The 24,950-nt window shown below is 41.0% G+C and overlaps 1 protein-coding gene across 4 annotated transcripts in view; it reads right to left on the minus strand.

Moving 5' to 3' along the window:
* Nucleotides 1–21,629, minus strand: part of ttc6 (tetratricopeptide repeat domain 6) — a 72,417-nt gene extending 50,788 nt beyond the window's left edge. For 3 of the 4 annotated variants that reach the window (XR_010330151.1, XM_064336318.1, XM_064336297.1), the window contains exons 1-8: nt 21,441–21,629; nt 9,327–10,255; nt 8,457–8,645; nt 7,961–8,088; nt 4,629–4,808; nt 1,751–1,910; nt 805–909; nt 30–122 (exon numbers count right to left, since the gene is read on the minus strand). Coding sequence is in view for 3 of the 4 variants with exons in the window: in XM_064336318.1 (XP_064192388.1) it covers nt 30–122; nt 805–909; nt 1,751–1,910; nt 4,629–4,808; nt 7,961–8,088; nt 8,457–8,645; nt 9,327–10,241 (1,770 nt within the window). In the remaining variant the exon portion in view is untranslated. The remainder of the gene's footprint in view (nt 1–29; nt 123–804; nt 910–1,750; nt 1,911–4,628; nt 4,809–7,960; nt 8,089–8,456; nt 8,646–9,326; nt 10,256–21,440) is intronic. The other variant, XM_064336311.1, reaches the window with a different exon arrangement.
* Nucleotides 21,630–24,950: the final 3,321 nt, after the last annotated feature.

The following is a 24,950-nucleotide window of genomic DNA, read 5'->3' on the forward strand; positions in this document are numbered from 1 at the left end:
AGGTTGAGAGCTTCTGTTAGCCAACTAACCAATGAAGCGTACTGCTCTGCACCACATGCTGTCTCATGTCCTTCCTGCAAGTCACCATGTAGCTCCTCATTGGCCAGATCATTACGAGTCATCTGGAGAGAAAACATTGCAACAGAGGATTGACAAGCAGTACACTGATACTAATGGGACATATCAGGGCCCTGATCTTGGAGTGCCAGAGGTATTTCCAATTTCGTTCCATCCAAGATTTATTACATAATTAAGTAAGGAGAAGGAAACCTACAGTAAGAGCCAGCTCAATTACCACAGGAATTTAAAATATATTCAACTAAACAGAAGACATAGAAGAAAAGCCATCATATTAAATCACTATTGGCAAGGCATTTAAGGCAAGGTACAACACTTCCTGGTGATCTCACTTCACTACATATATAAGGCAGCACTGTTTGACCTGTCAGGCTGTCATTTTTGAGAAGTGAATTTGAAGGGAGCCAGCAAGGGGTGTCTTTGCTTGTAAGGAACCAACAGCAAGTACCTGGTTGGGTGTATTAGTGTTATCATTAATCAAACAAGACAATTTTGCCCATATCATGGTGTCCGTCACTCAAAATCACCCTGGGCTTCATTTTCAATTAGATATTTCCAGATGATCTATATGTTCTCAGGGTTGAAGGCTTCACCCAAACCAGTAGTAATCATTTTTGCCCTAGCAGAACAACATGGTGGCTGTTTTTCCACAATAAAGAAAACAAATTTAGAGCTGATGAACTTTACAAGGTGTGTTAATTGCATAATAAACTTCATAGTCAGCACCTGGTACTTTGGAAAGAGTTTGTCTCTTATGAAGGAGGGAGTGCAGGCAAATTTGGGAGGAGCAGGGTTCCAGAACATCTTTGTTTCACTGGCGAACAGGGATGCCTATAATAGAAATGCCACAGATAACGATCAGCAGAGAGCCATAAGTGTCAACCCCAATGCTTACCTTACAACTGGCTTCCAAACCTTAAAAACTTCCAAAGGGTCATTTTAGTATTTCACAGCGGGTATGGAACTGAGCCTGATCCATTGAGAGAATACTTTAAAGTCACACACAGCTGCTTATGTTTGAACAATGTATTTTAAATACAGTACTACCTGTAGTAAGGTGGTGCTGGGCCATAGCGACACTTTATAGTATGTACTGTACATGTTTATGTCAGATAGGCCTGTCTGTATAATCAGCTATTTTTATTTTTATTGTTGTAAGCTTACTTTTACTATTTATGCCACATGATTTTCTAGATGTAGCACTCTTCTTTAACCCATATTATATGCACTTGCAAGTTGCTCTGTATAAGTCTGCTAAATGCTTAAATGTAAACTTCATTATAGCACCATATGCCATGTTGGCAACTCCATTCCCTGGAAGGGATTCATCAAACCTCAACTAAATCTGGTGCTTGTGAAATTTCTGTCACAAAAATGTCAGTTGTTTATTTTAAAAAATGAAAGGAATGCTTTATTTTCCCTATGCCCTGCAAAAGTTCCCTTTCTTTATTTCTTTCTTGAATGCTCAAGGGTATCGTTTTTCATCCTTTACTTGCCTATTTTTATATTATTTTGGAACATACAAAAGCTTTTTTTATCCCTGTGATGCGACTGCCTTGTGTCCTGGGCTGAAAACTCCCCAAAAGGATTTGTTTTAGGTAAGTCAAAAAATAACGGTAAAACAAGAATCTGTCTCCAAGCCATTGAGCCCTGGAATGGAGCATATCCCTACCAGCTGCCCATGAATCACCATCCGTGGCCCCTCCACACAGAATTCAGCAGCCTTCTGCCATTCAGACAGGGTTTCTGGAGGCCTGGAAGGCAGCAGAGGGACACGGGCTTCTTGTGCTCTTCTGTGGACATCAGCACAGGGATGGCCTTCACATAAAGTACTGCAATAATACCAATAAACCCATCTGTTAAAAAAACCGACCAAACCTATCGTCCAAGGGCTTCACTGAGTGCATTACAGATGTGAGAAACCACATTCTAGTCAAAAGTACCGCTACACTGTGAACTGAGTACAAAAAGAAGAGCAATTAGAGCAATACAATATACACTGGACTGTGAGAAAAATGTTCCCTGATGTTAGCCCTTACATTTACTGTACATGCACTCTAGCAAAGTGTTATATAAAAAGTTTGTTCCAAGAAGGAGAGTGTACACATAATGCACATAAATTACAACAGTACAGAATCAGTGGGATTCCCTAATGCGCAAATCCACTTCTCTTTCTGAGAGGACTAAGCTAGACTCAAAATAACCTATGATAAGATGAACCCAAAGGTAAATATAGGCCAGAAACTTGTGAAGTGTAAAGTCTCTTTATAGGCTGTAGCCATCATGAATATGTTTTAAATTTGTCAGGGTATGGATTTTTCACAAAAAATCACAGTACAGTGAAGGTATAGAGTTAAGTAGATTTTTAAAATGCCCTGTGATAGATTGGTGGCCTGTACAGGGTGTAATTCTGTTTGTCACCCAATGCATACTGGGATAGGCTTCAGCATCCCCCACAACCCTGACCAGAAATAAGAGGGTATAGATAATGAATGAATGGATGGATAGATGGATGCAGGGATAGATGGAAAACCCTTTGACATTTCAACAGACCAGCAGTAATCTTATTCGACTGACCATTAAAATGAGGAAGTCAAATTCAATGGCATCACAGGGCCTCAGCCAAAGGCTGTTGTGCACAGTTCAAATAAACGTCAGCATTTTTATTCAGCCAGATCAAGATCCTGATCCTAACCCTAATACTTACCCCGGTGATTAATGAGCCCAGACACAGTACACAAACACAGGCCAGAGAGGAACAGAACGGGGGTGAGAGCTTCATCAATAGATTTGGAGAGAGGTTCTACACCTGAGACCCGGCACAGACAAAGGGGCATTTCGTCTGAAAGCAGACAAAGTCTAAGCCAACCGTTTACAGTGGAAATGCTGGTTTTACAGGGAGCAAGAGTCACCCAGCGGCCAGACAGCAGCATGATGGCGGACACAACCCAACTGCAATCGCTCACCCTCACTGACCCACCACCACCCAAGGGACACCATGCCTCTAACTGCTGCTGGTGCATCTACATCACAGCATACCAATGGAAGGGCATAAGGTCTGCATCATATAACAGGGGCAACCCAGCAGCACCAAGCCTGCTGCTAAGCAAGAGGAAAGAGAGCATGTCATGTATTCTTCTACATATTTGTTTCAAAAAGATTCTCTATATTCTAAAAGAGGCAGTTAGCGTATATGAAAAATAAAGATTAGCCCATGAACTCAAAAGAGATTGTGGGACTGATTATGGGCCGCTGGTGGCCAATAAGCTACAAGAATGTATGGCTGCGTATGGTTGCATGTAAAAATGATACCAATAATAACTCTTTGTCAAGTGTTATCCTTGCATAGTGCACAAATTGCTTTATACCACAAATGTGCACATAAAATAAAGCAATAAAAAAGCACAAAGACATAAAAAATAAAAACAGCAATAAAGGTAAATGGTTACATAAGGTTGAAAACAAGTTTAAAAATGGGTCTTTGAGTAAGATTTAAAGGAAGAAAACTTGGTGCACAGCACAATAAACCCTGGCAGTTATAATTTCAAAAACTTCAGTACATTTAAGAAACATTGTTTGGCATGCTTTGTGCAGTATAATATATGGTTACTTTGTTTCACCTAATTCAAGCTGATCTCCTCATTTTTGGCTCATTATTTTTGCCTTTATTCCATTCATTAATAAAACTATACTTCCACCATTTTTTAAAGAATGGTATACATTTATTGTTATAATCAAAATTATTTAGTGTTACCAAAGCTCCTTTTTATAATTACATTTTCATGTGATGTCTGTAAAGGTAACATAACCATTTTATACACTTAATTGATGAGCTCATTAAACCTGAAGAACAGGTTCTCTGCTTTCACCTATTTTTCAGTTCACCTGCCTCCACTGATTGCAAGGAACAACACTGATCTGTTTAACATTAAGATATTGCTCAATCTACTCATGTGGAAGCATGACCAATATGTATGCTATGTGGGCCAACATGGATGAAGAAGTAAAGGAGATAGGGTTAGGGTTAAGGAACATACTTCAGACATATTAGCATTATTACTGAGGAAACTGCATTAACAATAAAACATTGATACATGATTCGTGGGCATAGGGAAACGTGGTGATGATAGTGTGGCGGTCCAGCTGCAGTGGTGAGCCAGTGACAGACCAGCCTAGACATGAAGAACACAGGAGTGAAGCCTCCAGTCACAGGGCTGGAGGGGCCTTACCACAGCCAATAACAGCCCACCAGTGGGCCTTACCACTGCCAACCAGAGGCCAACAATGACTGCTGCTAATCACTCACAAGCTACCAACAGGCCAGGCTGCAGCCAATCACAGGTCACCATCACGCCTGACTATAGCTAACTGCAGGCCACCCACAGTACATACTGCACCTCTGGGCTTTATTTTGAGCCACTAAAAATTGATCACTGTTTTATTCATTAATGATAATACTGCAGAGTACCCAGATACAGCTGAATAGACCCACATTAAACATTCAGAACTGAAGGTTCAAGGCAGCTGTCAGCACAGTTTTGTGACTGTACCTGTGTCTGTCTGGTTGGTCAGACTTGTGATGGCTTTCAGCCTTTTGCTGGTAGAAAAAGCATGATGAAGGCAGCCTGCCAGGAGCATGACACACTTGTGAAGCCAGCTGCAGCTCCAATGGCAGGGCCTGGCAGGTTGGAGTCACGCAGAGGTGGTGGATGGTTTTATACTCCTCAGCACTACGAGTGAGACAAACTTCACTTAGTCAATCAATCAACCAATCTTTATCACAGAATAAAGCCATTTAGATGCAACTAAGGACATTTTATTTGGAGAATATTCTCAAAAACTACAAGTTGAACAATGGTAGGTATAGGGCATTATGGAGTTTGTGGCCTAAAGCAAAAAATTGCATTTCAACCAACTCCAAAGCAGTGACATTTGACATTTCCAGAGACTGATCATTTACAGCATTTATTTACAATTATAAACATAAATATCAGTCTTTTAATATTGTGCCAGTGCTTCCTTCCTTTTGCACTGCAGTCTCAGGTTGCGTGCACCATAGGAAATAGTTCAAAATTGAAGTAATAAAAAATGTCAATTTCTTTTTTTTTGGGGGGTTTCAGCTTATTGGCAGAAGTAGAGAGACGAAGGCAGGAACAAGAGGAGAGACGTGCGACAAAGGGTCACGCGGTCGGACTCGAACCGCCGACGTCGCGGCTCGTAATGAGCATGTGGACAGTGCTCTACAGGCTACACCACGGGACACCCCCAAAAAATGTCAATTTAAAAAGAACAATCAGATAACATACAACTGCTTGTCAAGCTTCTTTGGAGTTGCTTGAAGTATATTTGCGTACATACAGTACTCTAGACCACTGTCCCCCATGCCCTATACCTACCATTGTAAATTTAAAATCCAGGGATTTTACTTTTTTCAGTATTTTGGCCCTTTTCCACTTCTCTCCCATTATTAACCCCCCCCCCCCTTTTTTCTAACCTTATTTAGGTCCTCATCTTTTTTGTTTGATTTCTTTTTTCTTTTGCTTTTCATTAATCCCCTCATTGCTTCCCAGAATTACTGATTAGGCATACACACACACACACACACACACACACACACACACACACACACACGGTTTATTCATACCAATAACACTATTATGTGCCTCATTGCTGTACAGACATGCTCCTTTGTCCCTCGTGGTACCAGCCACCCTAAGGAAAGCCAGTCCTAAAAGTAGGCACGTTGGTCTCTTTATTAAAATGAATCAATATTTGTCTAAAAGCTAAAAACAAGCTTATTTTTGTATGTGCGCCTAACTTCCCCTTTTAAATGTATAGAGTGTAAAACCGAAAATGTGGAATGCACCTGAATATTACCATGAACTTTTCTCTGCGCTACATGGACTCCGGAGACCAGACCTGGCGGGTCGTACAGTACCAGCACCTGCAGGCAGCCCATTATCCAGTGGCTCGCATGGCAAAGGAAAGAATTCCAAGTGGCAGAAAGCAGACGAAGCAGGTTTATTTACTCGGATCTTCCCTGCCATAACTTTTCGCCTCTCTTTGAACCAGCAGACAGGAGGACAAGGAAAAGAAAACCCCAGACTCTGTGTGTGGCCCCTTTGTGCGGCCCACACTGACGACAAGCTAAAAAAGGCCTTGTGCCACTGTAGCGCTGCTACCAACCCAACAGCCACAATTTATCACGGCTGACATGTTCACTTTAGGCTGCCATGGCCCAGATTTATCACTCCCTCCCACCCCCTGAAAAACAGGCACAGATTAGCCTACACGTCGGGCCCACCGAGCAAACTCCCACCCCCCAACTCAATCGTCCTCCTTTCATAAAAGTGAACATTCCTAAACCATGAAGCACCGCTCCCAGCCCCTCCCTATCTGTTTGCCTTCCACAGGCCCTCCCCTTATAAAATCTCTCTTCCATGTCCGTCAGGAACCTTTCGCTGACCCCCCCGTCAAGCTGGTAATTAAAAGGCACTTGTTTTTTTGTTTCCTTGTGTTTTGTGAATGGAAGGGGAGCGGTGCTCACAGGCAGTAAATGTGTCAATTAAACACAAGCGTGGAGTCAGAGCTGCAGGTGAGTGGGTGTCCTGGCTCCAGACAGGCCTGCATTGGAGAGCCCAGAGCGTACCAGCCCAGGTAATTACCTGCCACTTTGTCAGTCACCCTCTAAGCAGGGGCGGAGAGCACACTGACAGCACAGTCATTAGCAGGCTGCCTGAAACCGGGTTAACTTTGGGCCCTGGCCACACCCCCTCAGGTAAAAGCCAGGGTAGGGAGATGGCAGCCATGATAGTGAGTTGAACAGGTTATGACTGAGTTTCGGGGGCGGGGGCAGAGAACACCAGTTAAAGGGATGCCAAGGGCTCGATGGATTTGTGTTTCCTTCCACAGGATTCTAAACCAAGCATGCTGCTTGCTGCTACTTTCTGATTTTGGGTTTCTCCAATAGATATCAAATGGACCAGAGTCAGATAGTTGTTTGAAATACTTTAATTCTTTAGAGGCAGGCAAGGCTGAAAGTACTCCAAAAGATGCCTGATCTCCAAAATGTGTTACAAAAACATATGAAAGAAGATTTTTTTCTAAATAATGATATTTATTTAATACAACTTTCAGTATTCTGCAAATTGCACAGGTGTCTATACAGTTTCAGTTGTTGAAATAATTATTTGATCCAGGTCATATATAAGAATAGGTCAGACCTGATATCATAGTGTATCTAATGTGCAGGGTCTGTTCCATATAGGTGGGGGCAGTTGTAATAGGTTTTATTTTAGCTATATTACCATGAGTGCACTTGCATAGGCATGATGAGATGGTTTCATTCAAATTAATTTCTTTTATTTTATTTAACCTTTATAATGTTCATCATCAAACAAAATAGATTTATTTACAGCTCCTGAAAGTTATTTTATTCATATATATACCACTTCTATAAAGTATGTAGTCTTTATCCATGAGTAGGCCATATTTATTTTTTATTAGTCTATTCTTTCTGGTAGGTGCTGAGTTCACCTATTATAGCCCACATTTCCCCCCATAAGTATATCATCAAAAAGAAAACAATCCTTAGCTCACAAAACAGTATTATTATTGTACATTTACTGTTGCATACACTACAGATACTTGTAGTAAAAAATGTTTTTAAATATACAAAGCAAAGAGAATTGATACAACCGACCCCACCCTTCAGCAAAGGATGAACCATGCTAGCTGGAGACAACTTTGACAGACGATGGTAATATAAGAGATTAAAATTAGTTTTTCAGAATAGCTGTGGAGAGCAAAGATCTTTTATTTGTTCAAATCAAAAAATTATTATTACCTATCAGGACTCAGGTAACAGGTAAACCAGGCTTACTTGGTTTTGGGCATCCAGGTTGCCAGGAAGGAAAGGCTTTGTAGCCCACAATGCTGGGACACTCGGTCTGGTCTCTGAAATGGCACTATGGTGCTTCCCCTCACAGCCATTATATCTGTATAAGTCATCTTTGAACAAAAAAAAAGCAAATTTATGACCAAAGTTTTTAAGTGAACATTAAACTCATTTTGGAGGGACATGCAAAGCTTTTATATATTTAAAAAGTTTAAACAATTTGGGGTAGAAATAATAGAAGAAAATTTGTAATTATATAACCAGAAATGAGATACTGTGGTTATGACATTGTTCATGTTGACAGAATCTCAATATTAGGTCAGATATTGCACTGCTCAACTACAAAGACAGTGGTATATGTGGATTCACAATATATACTGTAAAGCATACATATGGTCTTTTTACTTAAAATAACATTTAAGGAAAAAACAGTAGATATCACACATTCTGGAAAAAAACCATAAAACGTTTAAAAATATACCTCTTGCGGGACTGTTGAAGCTTTGCTGGTGTCATCATGTGAGCAGGTGACAGAATAACTTTCAGAGATATGGTCAGCCATATTGTGGACTGCAAACAGCGCTGAACTTTGTGGGGCAGACTTAGATGAATACTGGTCCTCATGACACAATGGCTGCTGCCCGGAGACTTGCTTCTTACCTAAGGACTGCTGAAGCACATGACAATTCACAACTTCCAAGTTATGGATAAGCATGGACCAAGTAAATATGTTTACAGCATGTTTACAAGTGAAGCCATGTTTCATTCATTGGTATTCCACCCATGTGTAGCTATACACTGTTCTTGGATAATTATCACTGTCAACGTCTTCCCTCAGAGTTAAGGATAGTTATAATTGCACTGTTTCTGAATGTTTTTGGAACTGTCATCTGATTTATTTTTCATCATTATCTATGCATTGTGATATATTCTTTTGTCTTTAATAACATTTTATATTGCAATAAAAGACCATTGTGATTCTAGTGCATAGGTACCCAAGCTCTGGTATGAAATCTGGACCATGCCAGTGCTGGACAGGTGGCTATGGAAAACAGCCCCATAAGGAAACATATGATTAGCCATAGTGGTACCTAGGAAGGGAAGGATTTCAGCAAAATGTCCGCAGACCAGTGACACCTTCTGACAGAATCAGACTTACCCCTGCTCTTAATAACACTCTCCCTACACCTAAACTGTCACATTTAATGCCAGTATTATTGGCTCATCTTGCTGCTGTAAGCTGAATTCATTGGTTCACTTTGTTGATGTTAACACATCTGATTGGCTCATCATTGTGTTAGCACATTGTATTGGTATACATTGCATGTGTTAGCAAATATGATTAGCTTACCTCACTTGAGTCAGCATTTGTGACCTCCAGGAATTTCTCCACTGGCTCCGTAGTTACCTGTACGATGATCTCCTCCTGCTCCATAATTCTGCTGTCTTGCACCAGTTCATTGTCAACCGACAGCATCTCCTCTGGTGGCATCTGCAGCAAATATACTTCCCCCTTTCCCCCAGGCCTGGTCCCAGAAATGTACTCGGCTTCCTCTAGTAGTTCAGAGGTAGTTTTGATGACATGGGTGCAGCCAGGCACCACAGCACCCTTTTGGATACTTGCTGCCCATTCTGAGTGAATAGGAACTTGAGCTTCCTTTTTGGGCAGCCTCTTTCTCTTACTGGCCTTTGGCCAGAGGCATCCATCAGTCTGGCTCAAGGGCAACCCCTCACTCATTATGCCCTCATCACTGGCTGACTTAAGTGCCACAAAGCCTTGGAGCAATTCCATTCTCTGTGGACCTGCACTGGGTACACATTTCCCTAGGGCATGCTTCTGTTTAGGCTCTGCCAGTGCAGAAGTCCTGGACCTGGGTTTGGAAGGAGGTGTGGGTCTCAAAGACATGGACACTGCTTTAGCTGTCCCCACAGACTGAACTATGGCTGGCTTGAGAGCGACTCCATGTCTGTGAACAGAAGTGTGTGGTTTCCTGATGTCTTCTGTTGTGTTGTGTCCCATCTCTTTACCAATCACTTGTGGGCTCCTGCTCTGTTCCAGGCCTATCTTAGCCACCCTGGATGAGGTGGTGGCTGGGTAGGCACTCTGAGCCAGAGGGGCAGGGGATGGCTCTGACTGAGGGATGTGGAGCTCCAAAGGGCTGCCATGTTCAGCAGAAATGGGAGTGTCTCTGTCCTGCTGTGAGCCTGGAATCATGCAGGGATCCCCCAGGGTCTTTGTGCTTGACAGCACCCGTTTCCTCAGCATGACTCAGTCCAACTCTGAAGCATAACAAACAATAATTCTGAGCACCTTTTAACACAAATAAGACCTGAGCCACCGCATTTCACATATATCCTAAAGCCTGGCAATTAATTTTTGGTCCCAATAGAGGACATGAGTCATAATCTCAAGAACCATACGTTCTACTGTGCTGAAACCTACACTACAAGGGACACCCAATAAAAATGAAATAATATTTTCCAAATAAATTTTATTAAAACATGTTTTGTCCAAAACAAAGAGTATTATTCAAATAAATAAATGTATTTTTTGCAGTTACACAGGAATATTTAGCACACATATTTAAGTGGTGAGTTAGTCTGAGGCAAACACTAAGGGCCCTTAACCACCTAAAGTTGATAGTATGCTCCTCGTAGAAGTTGCAGTTTATGCAGGATCAATTATCCATGTTTGAATTATGACAACCCAACATATGTCACCAGGATCACAGTGTGGTGTTTTAATAATCTACAGAGAGAGTTTGGAGTGAAAACCACCTTTATTGTTTCTGGAGGTAAGTCAAATTAGGAAAATAAAAAAGTGACTGTGACTCTTTACCCAAATACACAAACAGAAATGCAGTCATACTGAGTAGTATGGGTAAGCCAATCCAACACAATTTGTCCAGTGTGGTGTTCAGTCTTTAAAGCAGGCTTAGTTAATTCAAGTTGATTTCGATTTCACTCGTAACCTATTGTTTGACTATACAATATACTGGTCAGCTACTTGTTGGTGACATAGTTGTAGTCAATTAGCCATCCACTGGATGGACCATTGTGTGGGAAGTGGTCATGGTTAATGACCGTACCGCTGGCAATGCCACACTTCCTTCCCCTCAGCTCCAAGGCAGGTATGGGCAACAAGTGATGACACTGTAATGAGAGAAATTTGGCATGCCCATGCTATGATCCCAGTCTGTGAATTTCAGAAACCACCTACTGATCCTGGCATTAAATTCTCATTGAATTCTTGGCAAAATAGTCGTCTATTTATCATTGGATGTAATGCTATGGTGAATTTTCTACCTAGTAGGAAGTAACAAAGCAAATCCGGGCCCATTTTATAGCCACAGTCCTTTTCAACTGTGGAGTACCTTTCTTCCCTTGGTGAGAGCTTATAGCTGAGATGCCATACGGGATGTCCAGTGCTCTCCAGATCCTGTGAGACTGTTGCCTCTAGCCTGGTATCCAAGACAGCCTTTTGTACAATAAACACCTTGTAGAAGACAGGGGTTAAAGGGACTGGAAATGAACAGAGGGCCATCTCCAACTGTTCAAAGATGTGCTCCACTCCCTCAGATCACTTCTCAGTTGTTGCTAAGTTTGTGTCATTTCAATGTGAAGGACAGCTATTGTAGAAAAATGGGAGAGCAGCTAATGGTAGCAACTTATCAATACCAGGAAGGCACTTTCCTGTTTCTTGGTAGTTGATTTGTACCACTCTTTGATGGCACATTTTTCTCCTGAGCTTTGGTCAATCCACTCCTGATAGTGCAACCTAGATCTAATCAGCTTCACCAAAGGCTAGCGGACACTGCTTTTTGGGTTAGCTCTAAGACCTACTTGTCACACAGCATAAACGATAGCTTGTATCTCTTGAAGATGGCTATCCCAGTCAGCAATGTTGATGACCACATCATCCAAATATATTGCTTCATAAGTAAAATTGTTTCATGGTGTCATCACAGGATCCTGTCCATTAACCTTTGTCATTTTGCAGGAGCCCTGTGCGTTTAAATGGGAGTTTCACATACTAGACTTGGTACTGAAGGCTGTTTTCTTCCACAAGAGAAGGCAGTGGGACTTCCCAATAGCTTCTGGCTCATAAACCTGGATTACTGGATCAGAAAAAAACTTTTTATTGTACTTCCTGAATTAATTGTTGAATCTAAGACTTGAGGCCCATGCCAGGAGGGAAGAAATTGACATTCCATTGTAACACCACATATCACTCAGTCACCTGATTTAACTTCACAGGACAGGGCTGTTGTGGCTTTTGCAGACAGCTGGCTATTGTAGTTGTACTTGGACTATTTGTCTTGACTGGCCAGATGCGCTTGAATAATCTGTTCTCTCTAGCAATGTCAAAGTAGGCTCATGAGCTGGAAAGCAAATAGGAGATCAGAGGTAGAAAAACCTATTGAAGACTATACAACTATGTCAATTCTCAAATAGCAAACATATAGAAGATACAGAAGTAAATTATATAGAAGTAAATGGTTCCAGTTTCATCTATCTCTGTGAAGCACTGATCATCACACTTTTCAGGGTTTCATGAAACCTATGAACCAACCCCCCACATACAAAGATGATAAATTAAGGTGTAAGATTCTTCAAAGATATGAATACAACTACCCTTCCCAGCTCACACCAATAAACAACTAATCATGCGTGGTATTTAAATTAAGTCTCCTGGGAAGGTTTAGTTCACTCAAACTGATATCACACGGTACCTGTTGCTTCACACTGTCTAGAACTGAAAGAAAAGCTATTCTAGACCAAGGCAGAAACAACATACAATTGTATCCTGCTTAACTCACTAAAAAACATGCGAAAAAAGGAGAGAAACATAAAACGGCAGCACTCCCCTACACTGCTTCCGTAGGTTAGGAACAGAAAACAATACAAATAGAAGGGATTAGGTGTTCCATCCAGCCATCTATCCATTATATATATACTCGTTTATTTCTTGTCTTTATTCATTATTTGTGAGAGGTGCTGGAGCCTATCCCTGTAAAGTAACGCTCATTTAGTTAAACTTAAATCAGGGGGGATGTGATCAAACTTAGAGCTAAAAAAGAACATACAGACTAATACAATATCCAAAGAAAACTGTTGCCTAGAGGAAAATAGGATACTGGGCATCAGACCTTTCAGCCTATCAGTCTCTCCTGACAGAGTTTTCTTCCGCTGTCACTGCCGCTAAGGCAAATTTCTATCAAACTAAAATTCATAACTCCATTTCTAACCCTCGTCAACTGTTTTCTATTTTCACCTCTCCTCAGCATGCCGCCTCCCCCACCCCAGTATTCCTTCACTGCAGATGACTTCGCAGTATTCTTTGAGAAGATTTCGACACTGTAGAGCACTCCATCCTCCTGTCCTCCCTGGCAGCAACAGGGATCTGCGGCACAGCCCTTGACTGGATTGAGTCCAACCTCTTCGATCGTTCCTTCCAGGTTGCCTGGGCTGGTAAAATATCGCCGCCTCGTCCCCTCGCCACAGGAGTTCCCCAGGGCTCAGTCCTCGGTCCCCTTCTCTTCTCCTTATACACCAGATCCCTTAGCCCTGTACTCTCTGCCCATGGCTTGTCCTGTCACTGTTATGCCGACGACACACAACTCTTTCTCACCTTCTCCCCATCATACACACAGGTCCCTGCCCGCATCTCCGCTTGCCTGAGGGACATCCAGAGCCGGATGGACAATCACCACCTGAAGCTCAACCCGGGTAAGACGGAGCTAATCTTCATACCTGCTCTAACCTCTCCCCTCCTTGTTTTTTCCAATTCCCTATGGGACACCTTAGTGGCATCATCACCCTGTGCCAAGAATCTCGGAGTGGTGATGCACAACAGATTGTCCCTCTCCAAGAACATCGCAGCGGTAAGCCGGGCGTGCAGATTTTTCCTGTACAACATCCGGAGAATCCGCCCCTTTCTCACCACCTACTCAACCCAGCTCCTGGTCCAAGCAATGGTACTATCCTGCCTGGACTACTGCAACTCTCTTCTGGCTGGACTACCGGCATCTGCCATCAGACCCCTGCAACTCATTCAGAATGCTGCAGCTCGTCTGGTCTTCAACCTCCCCAGACACTCCCACGTTACTCCCCTGCTCACTACCCTCCACTGGTTGCCTGTTATGGCTCGCATCAAATTTAAAACATTGGTCCTAGCATACCAGGCAGTCATGGGATCAGCCCCAGCATACCTCCACAAGATCTTCAAATCCTACATGCCAGCCAGACCCCTCCGTTCCGCTACCTCAGGACTCCTGGCACCTCCCTCTCTTCGCACTTGCGCTTCCCGATTACGTCTCCTGCCTGTTCTGGCCCCACGACGGTGGAATGACCTTCCCGTGGAGGTCAGAACAGCTGAGACCCTGACCACCTTCAAGCGACAACTGAAGACTCACCTCTTCAGGCTGCACCTCTCCTCATCCCTCTCTACTTTCCTGTAATCTCTAAATTGACTGTAAGCTTAGGGTTGTAACTAGGTAGCTATTTCTTAGTTGACTTAGTTAATGCACCCGTGTCTTAACTACTGCTTGTATTTTCTGCATAGACTGCGTTGTTGCTGTTCTTGTTTAGTGTTAATCAGTTTAACCTTCAGGGTCCAAGTTAAACCATGCGGTTGTTCCGTACACTTGGAATGGTACTTCTCTCTGGGGTTTTCGACACACTTGTTCCTGGTTATGGTTATACACTTTGTTGTACGTCGCTCTGGATAAGAGCGTCTGCCAAATGCCTGTAATGTGTAATGTAATGTAATGGGCAGGGACTGTAAAATCCCCACCAAAAGCTTGAGTTGCTAGGTATGTGGCCATCAGGCAAGGACTGCATCTGCTTCCTGCGCTTTTATACTTTCATCCACATGACTGGGATAATTAGCTCCAGGCGATGCCATTTCACACAGAAACTGCAGAACAAGTGGACAGGTATGCCCGATGACGTGAGAGAGAGTGTACGAGAGAAACACAGGGACACACACAACAATACTGCCTATACGATAGGTCCATAACAATACACAATAGAAACCCATATCAAATCAATATGAGGAAAAAACAAACTGTCAGAAGTGTTTTTGGCCAAATCAAATTTTTTATTAAATGGAAATAACAGCAGTACTTAGCTGATGTAGTAGTCATGTTCTTGCAGAGCACCAGCAATGCTAACGGGTGCAGACAACTGGGCGGAAAGTGTCTCTCTCTCATGTGTTGTAGTTGTGAGAGCTCAGGTGGGGGTGGAGGGGCAGGTGAGGCAATGTCTGCTGGCTCTGGATCAACAATATCTCTGTGTGTAATACACAAGTTATGCAAGAGTGCACAGGCAATGGCAACAGAGGTCCTCACCTCCTAGGCCTTAAAGAAAGTTGCCCTCCGTCTTGTCTTCATCATACCCAAGGCCCACTCAATGATTGAGCAAGGCCTATAATGACAGTTGTTGAACCTCTCTTGCACTTGTCCTTGCAGAGGCCACTTAAAAGGGGTCAAGAGGCAGATTTGACTCTCAAGGGTTGTCTTGACTACTGCAACTCCCTCCTTGCAAGCTGCCAGCTTGTGCCATACAGCCAGATGATTCAAAATGCTGCTTCCCGACTGGTCTTCAACTTTCCTAATTTCTCCTACACCACTCCTCTGCTGAGGTCACTCCACTAGCTACCAGTCGGTGCCAGGATCAGTTTCAAAGTCCTGGCCCTCGCCTACATTGCAGCCAACAGGACGACCCCCATCTACTTACAGGACGTGATTCAATTCTATATACCTGCTCGACCACTCCACTATGCGGAAGCAGGGCGCCTTGCACCCCCTGCCATCCAACTCAAGGGTTCTCGCTCGTCCCCACCACAGAGCTTCTCCACCCTAGCTCCCCCCTAGCTCCCCAGTGGTTTGAACTCCCTCTACGAACCACTCTCTCATTGCACATCTTCCGCCATGGTCTGAAGAGGGTGTTACTACCCTCTAATACGCTAAAAAATTCTATTTAGAAAAATCGGTTTTAATCACTAAATACACTTTACAAAAATTTAATTATCATTTTATACACCAATGCGCACAACCTGCACTACAAGATAATTTAAATCACAAGATCTGTGCATTGCAGATCTTTTTTCTGAGTGTGAATGGAGAGTACGAAGAGTACATGTATCCACAATTTTAAATAATGTAGATAAAATGTGCACAATTTTGCAATGCAAACACAAATAATTTAATAATTTTATTACTTGCTTATCTGTGAATGGCACTGGTTAAACTGAACACCACCACCACTCTTGTGGACATAACGTGCAATAACACAGCCCCGGAAGTCGATCAAATTCTGACAAGTAATTCAACATTTAACATTTTTTAATATATTCAAACCTATGTGTTTTTTAGAAGGAATATTCAAATGTCATTTTTGGCCAATGTTGACAGCTGTACTACAAGCAGGGCCAAAGGAAAACTTCTTTAATTGATCATTAACTAAAGTAACGTTAGCTTGGGATGAACCTGAAGTAGTTTCATCATAATATATAACGTTAGTATATCCAATATCTGAAGCTATTTACTTGCTTGAACACTGCTTGTCATTGTTGTTGTTGTTATTATTATTATTATTATTATTAACTAACTTAGCTTTACATGATAGGATTTAAGTTAACTTAGACTACCTTTTGTTTGTTAGTCACAGCAGCGGACTGCATGACATTGACAAGCTTTGGTTCCTGTGGCAAGAAACGCACAGAGAAAGTCCTTATGGCAAACTATTTTAGTCATATTTAACCGTTTTTGTGTAGCTAGCTACCAATTATCCTAACTAGCGAGCCATCTGACTTGGCTAGCTACCGCATTTGTCTAGCTAGTTGCTGTTTGTTCTGGCAAGCTGACCATACGACTTAGCTAGCTGTGCCAAAAAAAACAGCTAGCTAGCTGCCCTCAGAACACAGCTAGTTTCTGCTTTGAGCAGGTAGATGCCACAAAAATGCAGCTAGGTGAACTAAGTTAGTCATAGGTGCAGCTAGTTCAACTAGATAAATTTACTTTGCATACTAGTTGAGCTAGCTAAGTCCTAAGAACAATTTTCCCACTCAGCTAGCTAAATTAGTTGACACTTATCCTTTTAGCCAGCTAACTAAACTAGCTGGTCCTCACTACCAACTAGCTGAATTTGTCCAGAACAAACACTGCATTCAAACACAAGGATGTTCATTAGTGTACATAGTACCAAAAGACCTAGGGCCAAAGGGTGATGATTTACTTTGTGCTTGTTTCATCAGACCTGTGGCCATTTGTTTTGTACACTTGGGTGAAAAAAGGAGCAGAGCTAAGAACAAGTCACCATCTGGTGGTGAGTTGGATCAGATGGTATTGGAAGCTGCCAGACAGATTAGGTAGGCCCAAATGTGTAGCAAGAGTTTGCTGGGAATACCTGGTGAAAGAAGGATTTCAATTCCCACCTCTGAGAGAGTTTATCCCATAACCCAGAGGAGGTCTGAATGGACTCTGTTCAAAACCTCTATTGTGGAAGCGACTGCTAGGGACTGTGGTCACACATTAGTCGGTGCATGTCCTGGTGGTAATCCAAGGACCCATTAGCGAACCCCAGCGGTGAGGGAGGCTGTCAAACTGAAGAAGGGCCTGACCAGCAAGGAAAACTCCTGATTCAGCAGGCAGGTGCCCGCAAGCAAAAAAGGCAGCAGCTGCTGCAGTTGCAGAAGCAAAAGCTGGGGCATGGGAAGAGCTTAAAGCGACCTACCTAAGAGAAGGACTTTCGGTTGGCTCTAAAGTGATTCTGGAATACTATTCAGTATCTCAAGAGGGGAAAGCAGGACACAGTCCAAGCTGTTCTTAGCAAGGACGGTGAAACTCTGATCTCAACTGGGGATATAATTGAAAGTTGGATGGAACACTTTGAGGAACTCCTAAATCTGACAGACACAACGTCTGTTCAGGAAGCAGACCGGTAACGATCAGAGGGATGAGAGCCCATCTTAGTGGCAGAAGTCACTGGGGTGGTTGGAGAGCTCCTCAGTAGCAGAGCACCAGGGGTAGATGTCCATCCGAAAATGTTGCTGGAGGGTCCTGGCTGACACACATTCTCATGTCATGTGAGGATGTAATTTATCAAATCTTTTTCCCAGAATTTTATTACAGTCGCACATACCAAAAAATAAGAGATGTGGAAGCTGTAAATTCAAACTGTTTTTATTGTGGTTACTGTTGTTTATTGCTATAGATAACCTCAAAATATAATTAACTGTAATCCCATCAAGGATCCCATCTACTGGCATAAAATGGCATTTTTCATAAACTAAGTCATGTAACATGTCCAGAAAAATAAAAAAAATGCTTGGATTAATTTATTTCACATTATTTTTATTTATATAAATAACAATGCATGTTTTAAAAGTGACTTTGAACAGCAAACAGTCTCCGAAAGAAAGTAGCCACTTATATTACTTTACACCGAATTTGACTAAACTTCCAGCAGTCTAAAATAGACATCTGTGGTCATGCCTACAGCACCTAGCTTTAAGAATGTTTGCATATTATCGGTAGCTAGTTCAACTAGCTGAACTAGCTGGCTGTGAGGGCCAACTAAATCACCTAGTTGGTTGTAAGGAGCAATTAGTTTAATTAGCTGAAAGGACCAGCTCGCTGGCAATGAGGACCAACTAATTTCGCTAGCTATGAGGTACCATTGTTCTTAGGACTTAGCTAGCTTACCTAGTGAGCAAAATAAAACATAGTTAGTTGAATTATCTGCAGTTATGACCTAGCCAGTTCTACTAGCTGCATTTTTGTGGAACCAAGCCGTCCAAAGTGGTAACTAGCTGTGTTCCAAGGAGGTCTTATGGCAGCTAGCTAGGCACATGTGGTAGGGCTAAGTCAAATGACCAAGTACCAAGGAAAATGGGCAGCTGGTTAGGATAATTTGGTAGCTAGCTATGAAACATAATTAAATGACAAAGCAGCTTGCCATAAGCACTGTTAATGTCATGAAGTATGTCCCAAAATTAACTGTACTATGCCCTCAAGTCCCTGAATTGTTTTACTAAATACATGCCACCAAAAGTATACAAGTGCTTAGAGTTCAGGGTAGAGGGTCCTCAATGGAGCAGGGCTGAAAACTGACAACACAGTGTCGACTCTCAATAGGTGTCCCCTGGGTTTGGTCCTTGGTCCCCAGTTCTCCCAGGTTCTCTTCAATTCTAAGTCTCTGGGTTCTGTCATCTCCTCCCATAGCCTCTCATTACTACACTGATGATGCACAACTCTTCCTCCATCCTCCAATTCACTGGTCTTGGCACGCATCTCAACTTTCCCACAAGACATCTGAACCAGGATGACAGACCATCACTTAAAGCTCAAGTTGGATAATAATGAGATGCTGTACTTCCCATCCATGTCCTCCTTCTTGCTTGACCTTTCCTTCACCCTTGATGGCACCAGAGTATCACCCTCTTTATCTGCCAGGCATGTTGAAGTGGTCCTGGACAACAAACTCTCTCTCTCTAAGAACATCATGGAAGTTTGTCGGGCAAGTAGATTCTTCCTGTACAACTCCTGGAGAAACCGCCCCTTCCTCGCCACCTACTCAACTCAACTCTCAATCCAGACACTGATTATCTCCTGCCTGGAATACTACAACTCCCTTCTTGCTGGTCTTCCTTGGCTCTGCCATCAGACTTCCCCAGCTCATACGGAATGCTGCTGTTTGTCTGACCAACAATGTCCCCAGACTCAGCCATTTTCATTTCCCTCCACTGGCTACTTATATTGGCTTACATCAAATTCGAAACTTTGATGGAATCCTATCAGGTAGCGAAAGTGATAGCTTTAAAATTGCAATGTACAGTTAGCCTGTGCATGTTCAAACTGAGTGTCGCTGAGAAGGACGTATTTGTGCTTTTATTTTTGTTACAATTTCCTAACATCCATTTCTGTATGATATGACAATTTTTTATATTCTGACAGAAACAATAAAGTAGCTTTCTTCTGACGTTGGGTTTTTGTTGCTGATTTCAAAAATTTGTCTGGTTCAGGAAAATTGAGGCAAAAATTATAAGCCCGGCATTAGCTGCGGGGCTTTCATTCAGTCTTGAAATACTGAGCAATGCCTTTGGCGGCTATGAGGTGATTCCCTTCTGATAAGTATTTTAAGATTCATTAAGGCAGCATATGAACACAATTTACTGTATCATTCATCACCATCAGACAGCAGAGTCAAACAATGGTTTCAACCTCCTAATTCAAGCAAAGCGTATTAATTCAGCATATTCAGTGTTGCAGTTTATGCTGGTTTTTGTGGTTTCTTTTCAATCAACAGCCAATTTAGGCTTTGGAAATGTGTGTGGACTCTTTCTCCAAACAATGACTTATGCACTTAAGTGCTGAAATACATTTTTGTTAAAACCAGCAGATATGAGTTTGAGATCGTGGAGGGCCACAGCATCATAACATCTCCTGAAGATGTTACGATGCAGGAACCAGGTTTCCCTAAACTGAGAACTGTCATGAAACAAATACCAGCTGAAACTGAATCACATATCAGTAAATTGTACTTCTAAAGTATGTAAACTACCAAAAATGATAAAAGTTACCTAGTTATGTTTATTCATGAGTCCTTTTTTATCTTAATAATTATTACTGAACTAGTGCTAATATTTGCATGATGAGATGATGAGAATCGCAATAGAAACATGAGATGAGAATCACAATAGAAATATATTTCAGTTAATATTTTATATTATTTTGTATTTTAGTTTTGTGTTATTATTATTACGGCTTCCACTACTTCTAGTAGTAGTGGAATCAGTAATCATAATAATAATGAAACATGACATGCTGCAATTTGAATTTTGCACTATGCCATTCACTTCTCTCACGTACTAAGTACTGACAATGCCATCTAGCAAAAAGTATAGCCTACCATGTAAAGTGGTGCTTTCATTAGATCACATCATATCTGAATTTACGTTTATTCCGTTGTCATTTCAATCAATCTCCAATGAGTATAAATACAAAACTATTTAAAATATTAACTGAAATATATTTCTATTGTGATCAATTCAACAGAGACCTTCATTGGTTTACACTGTAATTTATTGGATCAAAAGTTAAGTGAAATGTGTCATGACTGTCAATTGCTTTCGACAAATTCCACCCATGATCTTTTAGCCTGGTGCAAACTTTCAAATGATATAAAGTCATATAGGCTATTCTATATGTCACCGTTGTTATTATTTAGCCCACGAGGAGTGGCAGACTACTTGTTATGAGCGTCGATTTCTGAATGGAACGTTGCAACAGTAGCCTGCCCAACCCTTGCGCAAAATACTTGGCTGAGTATTACTATTTCAATCACCCCAGTAACCAGCTCTGTTCTAAATCTATGGCTAAGGAATACAAGCTACCTTGCTGAGACCAGTCTGATAGGTAATGAGCTAGGCTACTATAACAAGCCAGGTTTTCCGCCTTACCTTCGACTAGGAAAAAGGACGAAAAATGAATTCCTCAACCATTATATTTCTGCGGGTTTATCGTCGCCTGCGTTGTGCAAGCTGACATTCGTACACGGTCATTTTTTCCAGGTCTTTTTCTTGGATCTGAAGTTCGTAACTTGTTTGCCGTCTTGAAGACTCTGAAATCCTCGGCTAATGCAGGGTGCACAGAAGTAACCCTTAGCAACCAGACAACTGTGCAAACCACGTGGAGGGGTTAGAATTCCTGGACTGTCTGAATCAGAGACACTTGGAGTAGGTCATAAAAACACAAAGACGAGGTTACTTTCATAATATTCCAAGGGACAAACTTGGCCTTTGTTGGTTTAAAAGAAGGACGAACTACAGACAAACTGTCACATATTTACGTGCGTACTGATGGAATGATGTGTCTTAATGATTGTAAAAATCTGATACGTTACATGTGGAAAAATATTTATGGCACGTTCTGACATCCGTGCTTGTGAAATGGGCTGCAACATGCCTACAAGAAGTGTAAAATGACCAAATGTTCCTTAGGAAATCATATCTTAATTAATAATACATCCTGCTAGCCTACATAAATAATGCGCTGGATCGAAGATGTCCATGTTTGGCTCACTGACTAGAAGCAAACTGTTCTGACATGTAACCTACGAGCGTAAACGTTACATAAACAAATTGAAGAGGCCATCGAACGCATGGAATTCTAAGCTGCTTTTACACTGTCCGAGGTACTGAAAGATTCACACATTAGAAACTGTACCCTACCATAACTTCTGGCCAATGAATCTCCATAAGTAAACACACATCTCTACTCATGTGTATAAGTTATACAAAACCTGTCTCTGGAATTTAAAAAATGAAGTAAACCCTGAACTGCTTGTGTCTATCAACGCAATGAGTCTAAATGAGTAGATCAGTGGATAACGACTGGATTGATCTTTTTTATTTTTTAAAAATAATAATTATATATATATATATATATATATATATATATATATCTGTGTGTGTGTGTGTGTGTGTGTGTGTGTGTGTGTGTGGGCTATGTATGTATGTGCATTTAGGAAATGTATTGAGAGAAAAAAAAATATTTCTCACTTCTGTGTTTTTGCTTTGTTCTTACTGACATAGCTACAGTAGCACTGGCTCTTTCCAATGTGTGTGTGTGTGTGTGCGTGTGTGTTCAAAGATACTCATGAAGCCATTTTTATTCATTACTTAAACATCATTTCCTGGTAGCCTATGTATATGTAGCTTTGTAGCTATATTTTTAGTGTATGAGAATTAATCTATGCTACTTTCCTCAAATGACAAGGACATGTAGATAAGTAAAAAGGAGTCCTCCAATTTCACACCTTTGCAAAAAAAAAAAAAAAAAAAAAAACCGCAAAACATTTTCAGGTATTAATTTCAGATAAACGGCGTCAGCTATTCATGTAGCCTACAAATTTCATTTTCATTTCAAAACCCGAGAGCTGAGAACTGTGCAACATACTAATTTCACCTCAATCAAATAAGCTAGTTTAGGTTTACAACCAAAAGTTATTTAAAATGTGACATATTCATTTTTTTATTTTTTATAATAAATGGGATGTTTCAACTGTCGGTTTTCAAATAAGAGTACATTTGAACTATTGCAAAATAAAACATAAAATGTTACGTTAAATGAGTTCCGATTTATAGATGTTCTATTGTGTATTTTAAAGTTTCATCTTACGATTCGCAGTGGTTACAATTAAATTGAATAATAAATCAAATGAAATAGCCTATCGACAAATTTCTATACGTACGCAACTGCAACTGCAAATTTAGCCTATAGCTTATTTTAATTATAAAATATAGGGAATTTATGAATTCTTAAGCTGCCTTTGGATTTATACGCATGTTTATTCGTATCTGTCCAAATTACTGATTCATTCAGTAAAATATTCATTATTAGATCAACTATAGGATATATGGTCCCCGTTGTACTCGTCGATGTACTCTGTTAGAGTTGAATTAACACTGGGCATTTTACAGTGAATTTAATGATAACTATTCTATCGATATCAGTCCCGCTCAAAAAATTTAAAAAGTCCACAGGTACATTTCCAATGTGATGGATTCAAGATGATTTTTTTGAAAAACTGACAAACAACATCCACCTCTGGAGCTGTCTTTTATGTGCTTTTAAGTTTGTAGTGTAGGCTGTTTTCCCTGCTTGGTGACAGGTGTTAATCTGCTCAGTTGCCTACAAATCGATTCCTCTGGCTAATGCGGTTACAAATCACTCTGGGATAATCCTATGTTGGGTGATAATTACCCGTGTTATTCGCACATAAATTGATTCACAGTAGAAGGAGACACTGTGGCCCGTGTTAAACAGACTGCGTAAGGTTGCACATGGAAGTGGATAGGTCGTTTACACCCAACCGATTATGTCAAGCACTTAAATGTCCCCATCAGGACAATGGGCAGAGTTTACCGTCTCAGTGTATATATATATATACACATACACACACACACACACACACTTTATAGTAAAAACGCAACTGGAGGGTCTTAATTCTGAATTTTGAATTCGCAAGATAAAGTTTGCTTTACTGACAGAAATTCTGGAGGACCAAGGAACTCTGGAGGACGCAGAAAATAAATTGTACTGTTGAACTACAGTATTTCAGTTCTGGGTATCAATTAAAACGGGTTTGTGAACTCACAGAAGAGTAATCGTCGAATGCACACACCAAAAGGTCAACAGTATTTCTATAAATATGTATTCAAAAATGATGCTCCTCGACCGACGTTAAATATCATTTCAATTTGAAAATGGAATTCTATTTCGGTAAAGCTTGGTGCATTCCGAATGTTTGAGCTAGCTGCATGATTGTGTGAACAGGAGTAGGCAAGGGCAGTTGCTGTGGGAGGCGCTGTTGTGAGTCATTTTGAAATTGCACAGCTTTTTACCGTCAAAAAGCTTAAACGGAGCGGAATTACTCGGTGCCTCATATTGCTTGGTTGTGTGCAATAGGCTACAGAAGTAGCTATATACAAAATACCAGCCGTAGTTATGTTTTGTTTTTTAATTAAATTAAATACAAATCCCAAAATTTAATATACTCCTTAGTATAATTATAGCCAATGGAAAGAGGTATGGATACTATTACATAGGCTAATGTTAGCCATCGGAGTGTCTATTACTGATTCATATGTTTTGGCCAACATACGAACATTGCATATTATGAATTAAAATAGCCTACGTAAAGCACAACTCCTTAAATTACTATTTCGCTCAACATTGCATAGTGTATAACCTGTCTCGGTGTCTCGCACGAAAAAAATGAATAGGAAATAGGAAAATGTATCATAATATTAAATGTCCCAATTAATTTTATCAATAATTATAATAAGTAAGTAATAATTTAGAGAGACATTTTCTTTTTTGCCATAAAATTTTCGCATTCACACTGTGCAAAATAAGTCACTATAGACAAATATGTAGGCTATTGCGCCGAGTATCAGTCTCGAACA

The sequence above is a fragment of the Anguilla rostrata genome, chromosome 1 (genome assembly GCF_018555375.3).
Source record: "Anguilla rostrata isolate EN2019 chromosome 1, ASM1855537v3, whole genome shotgun sequence".
NCBI lineage: Eukaryota > Metazoa > Chordata > Actinopteri > Anguilliformes > Anguillidae > Anguilla > Anguilla rostrata.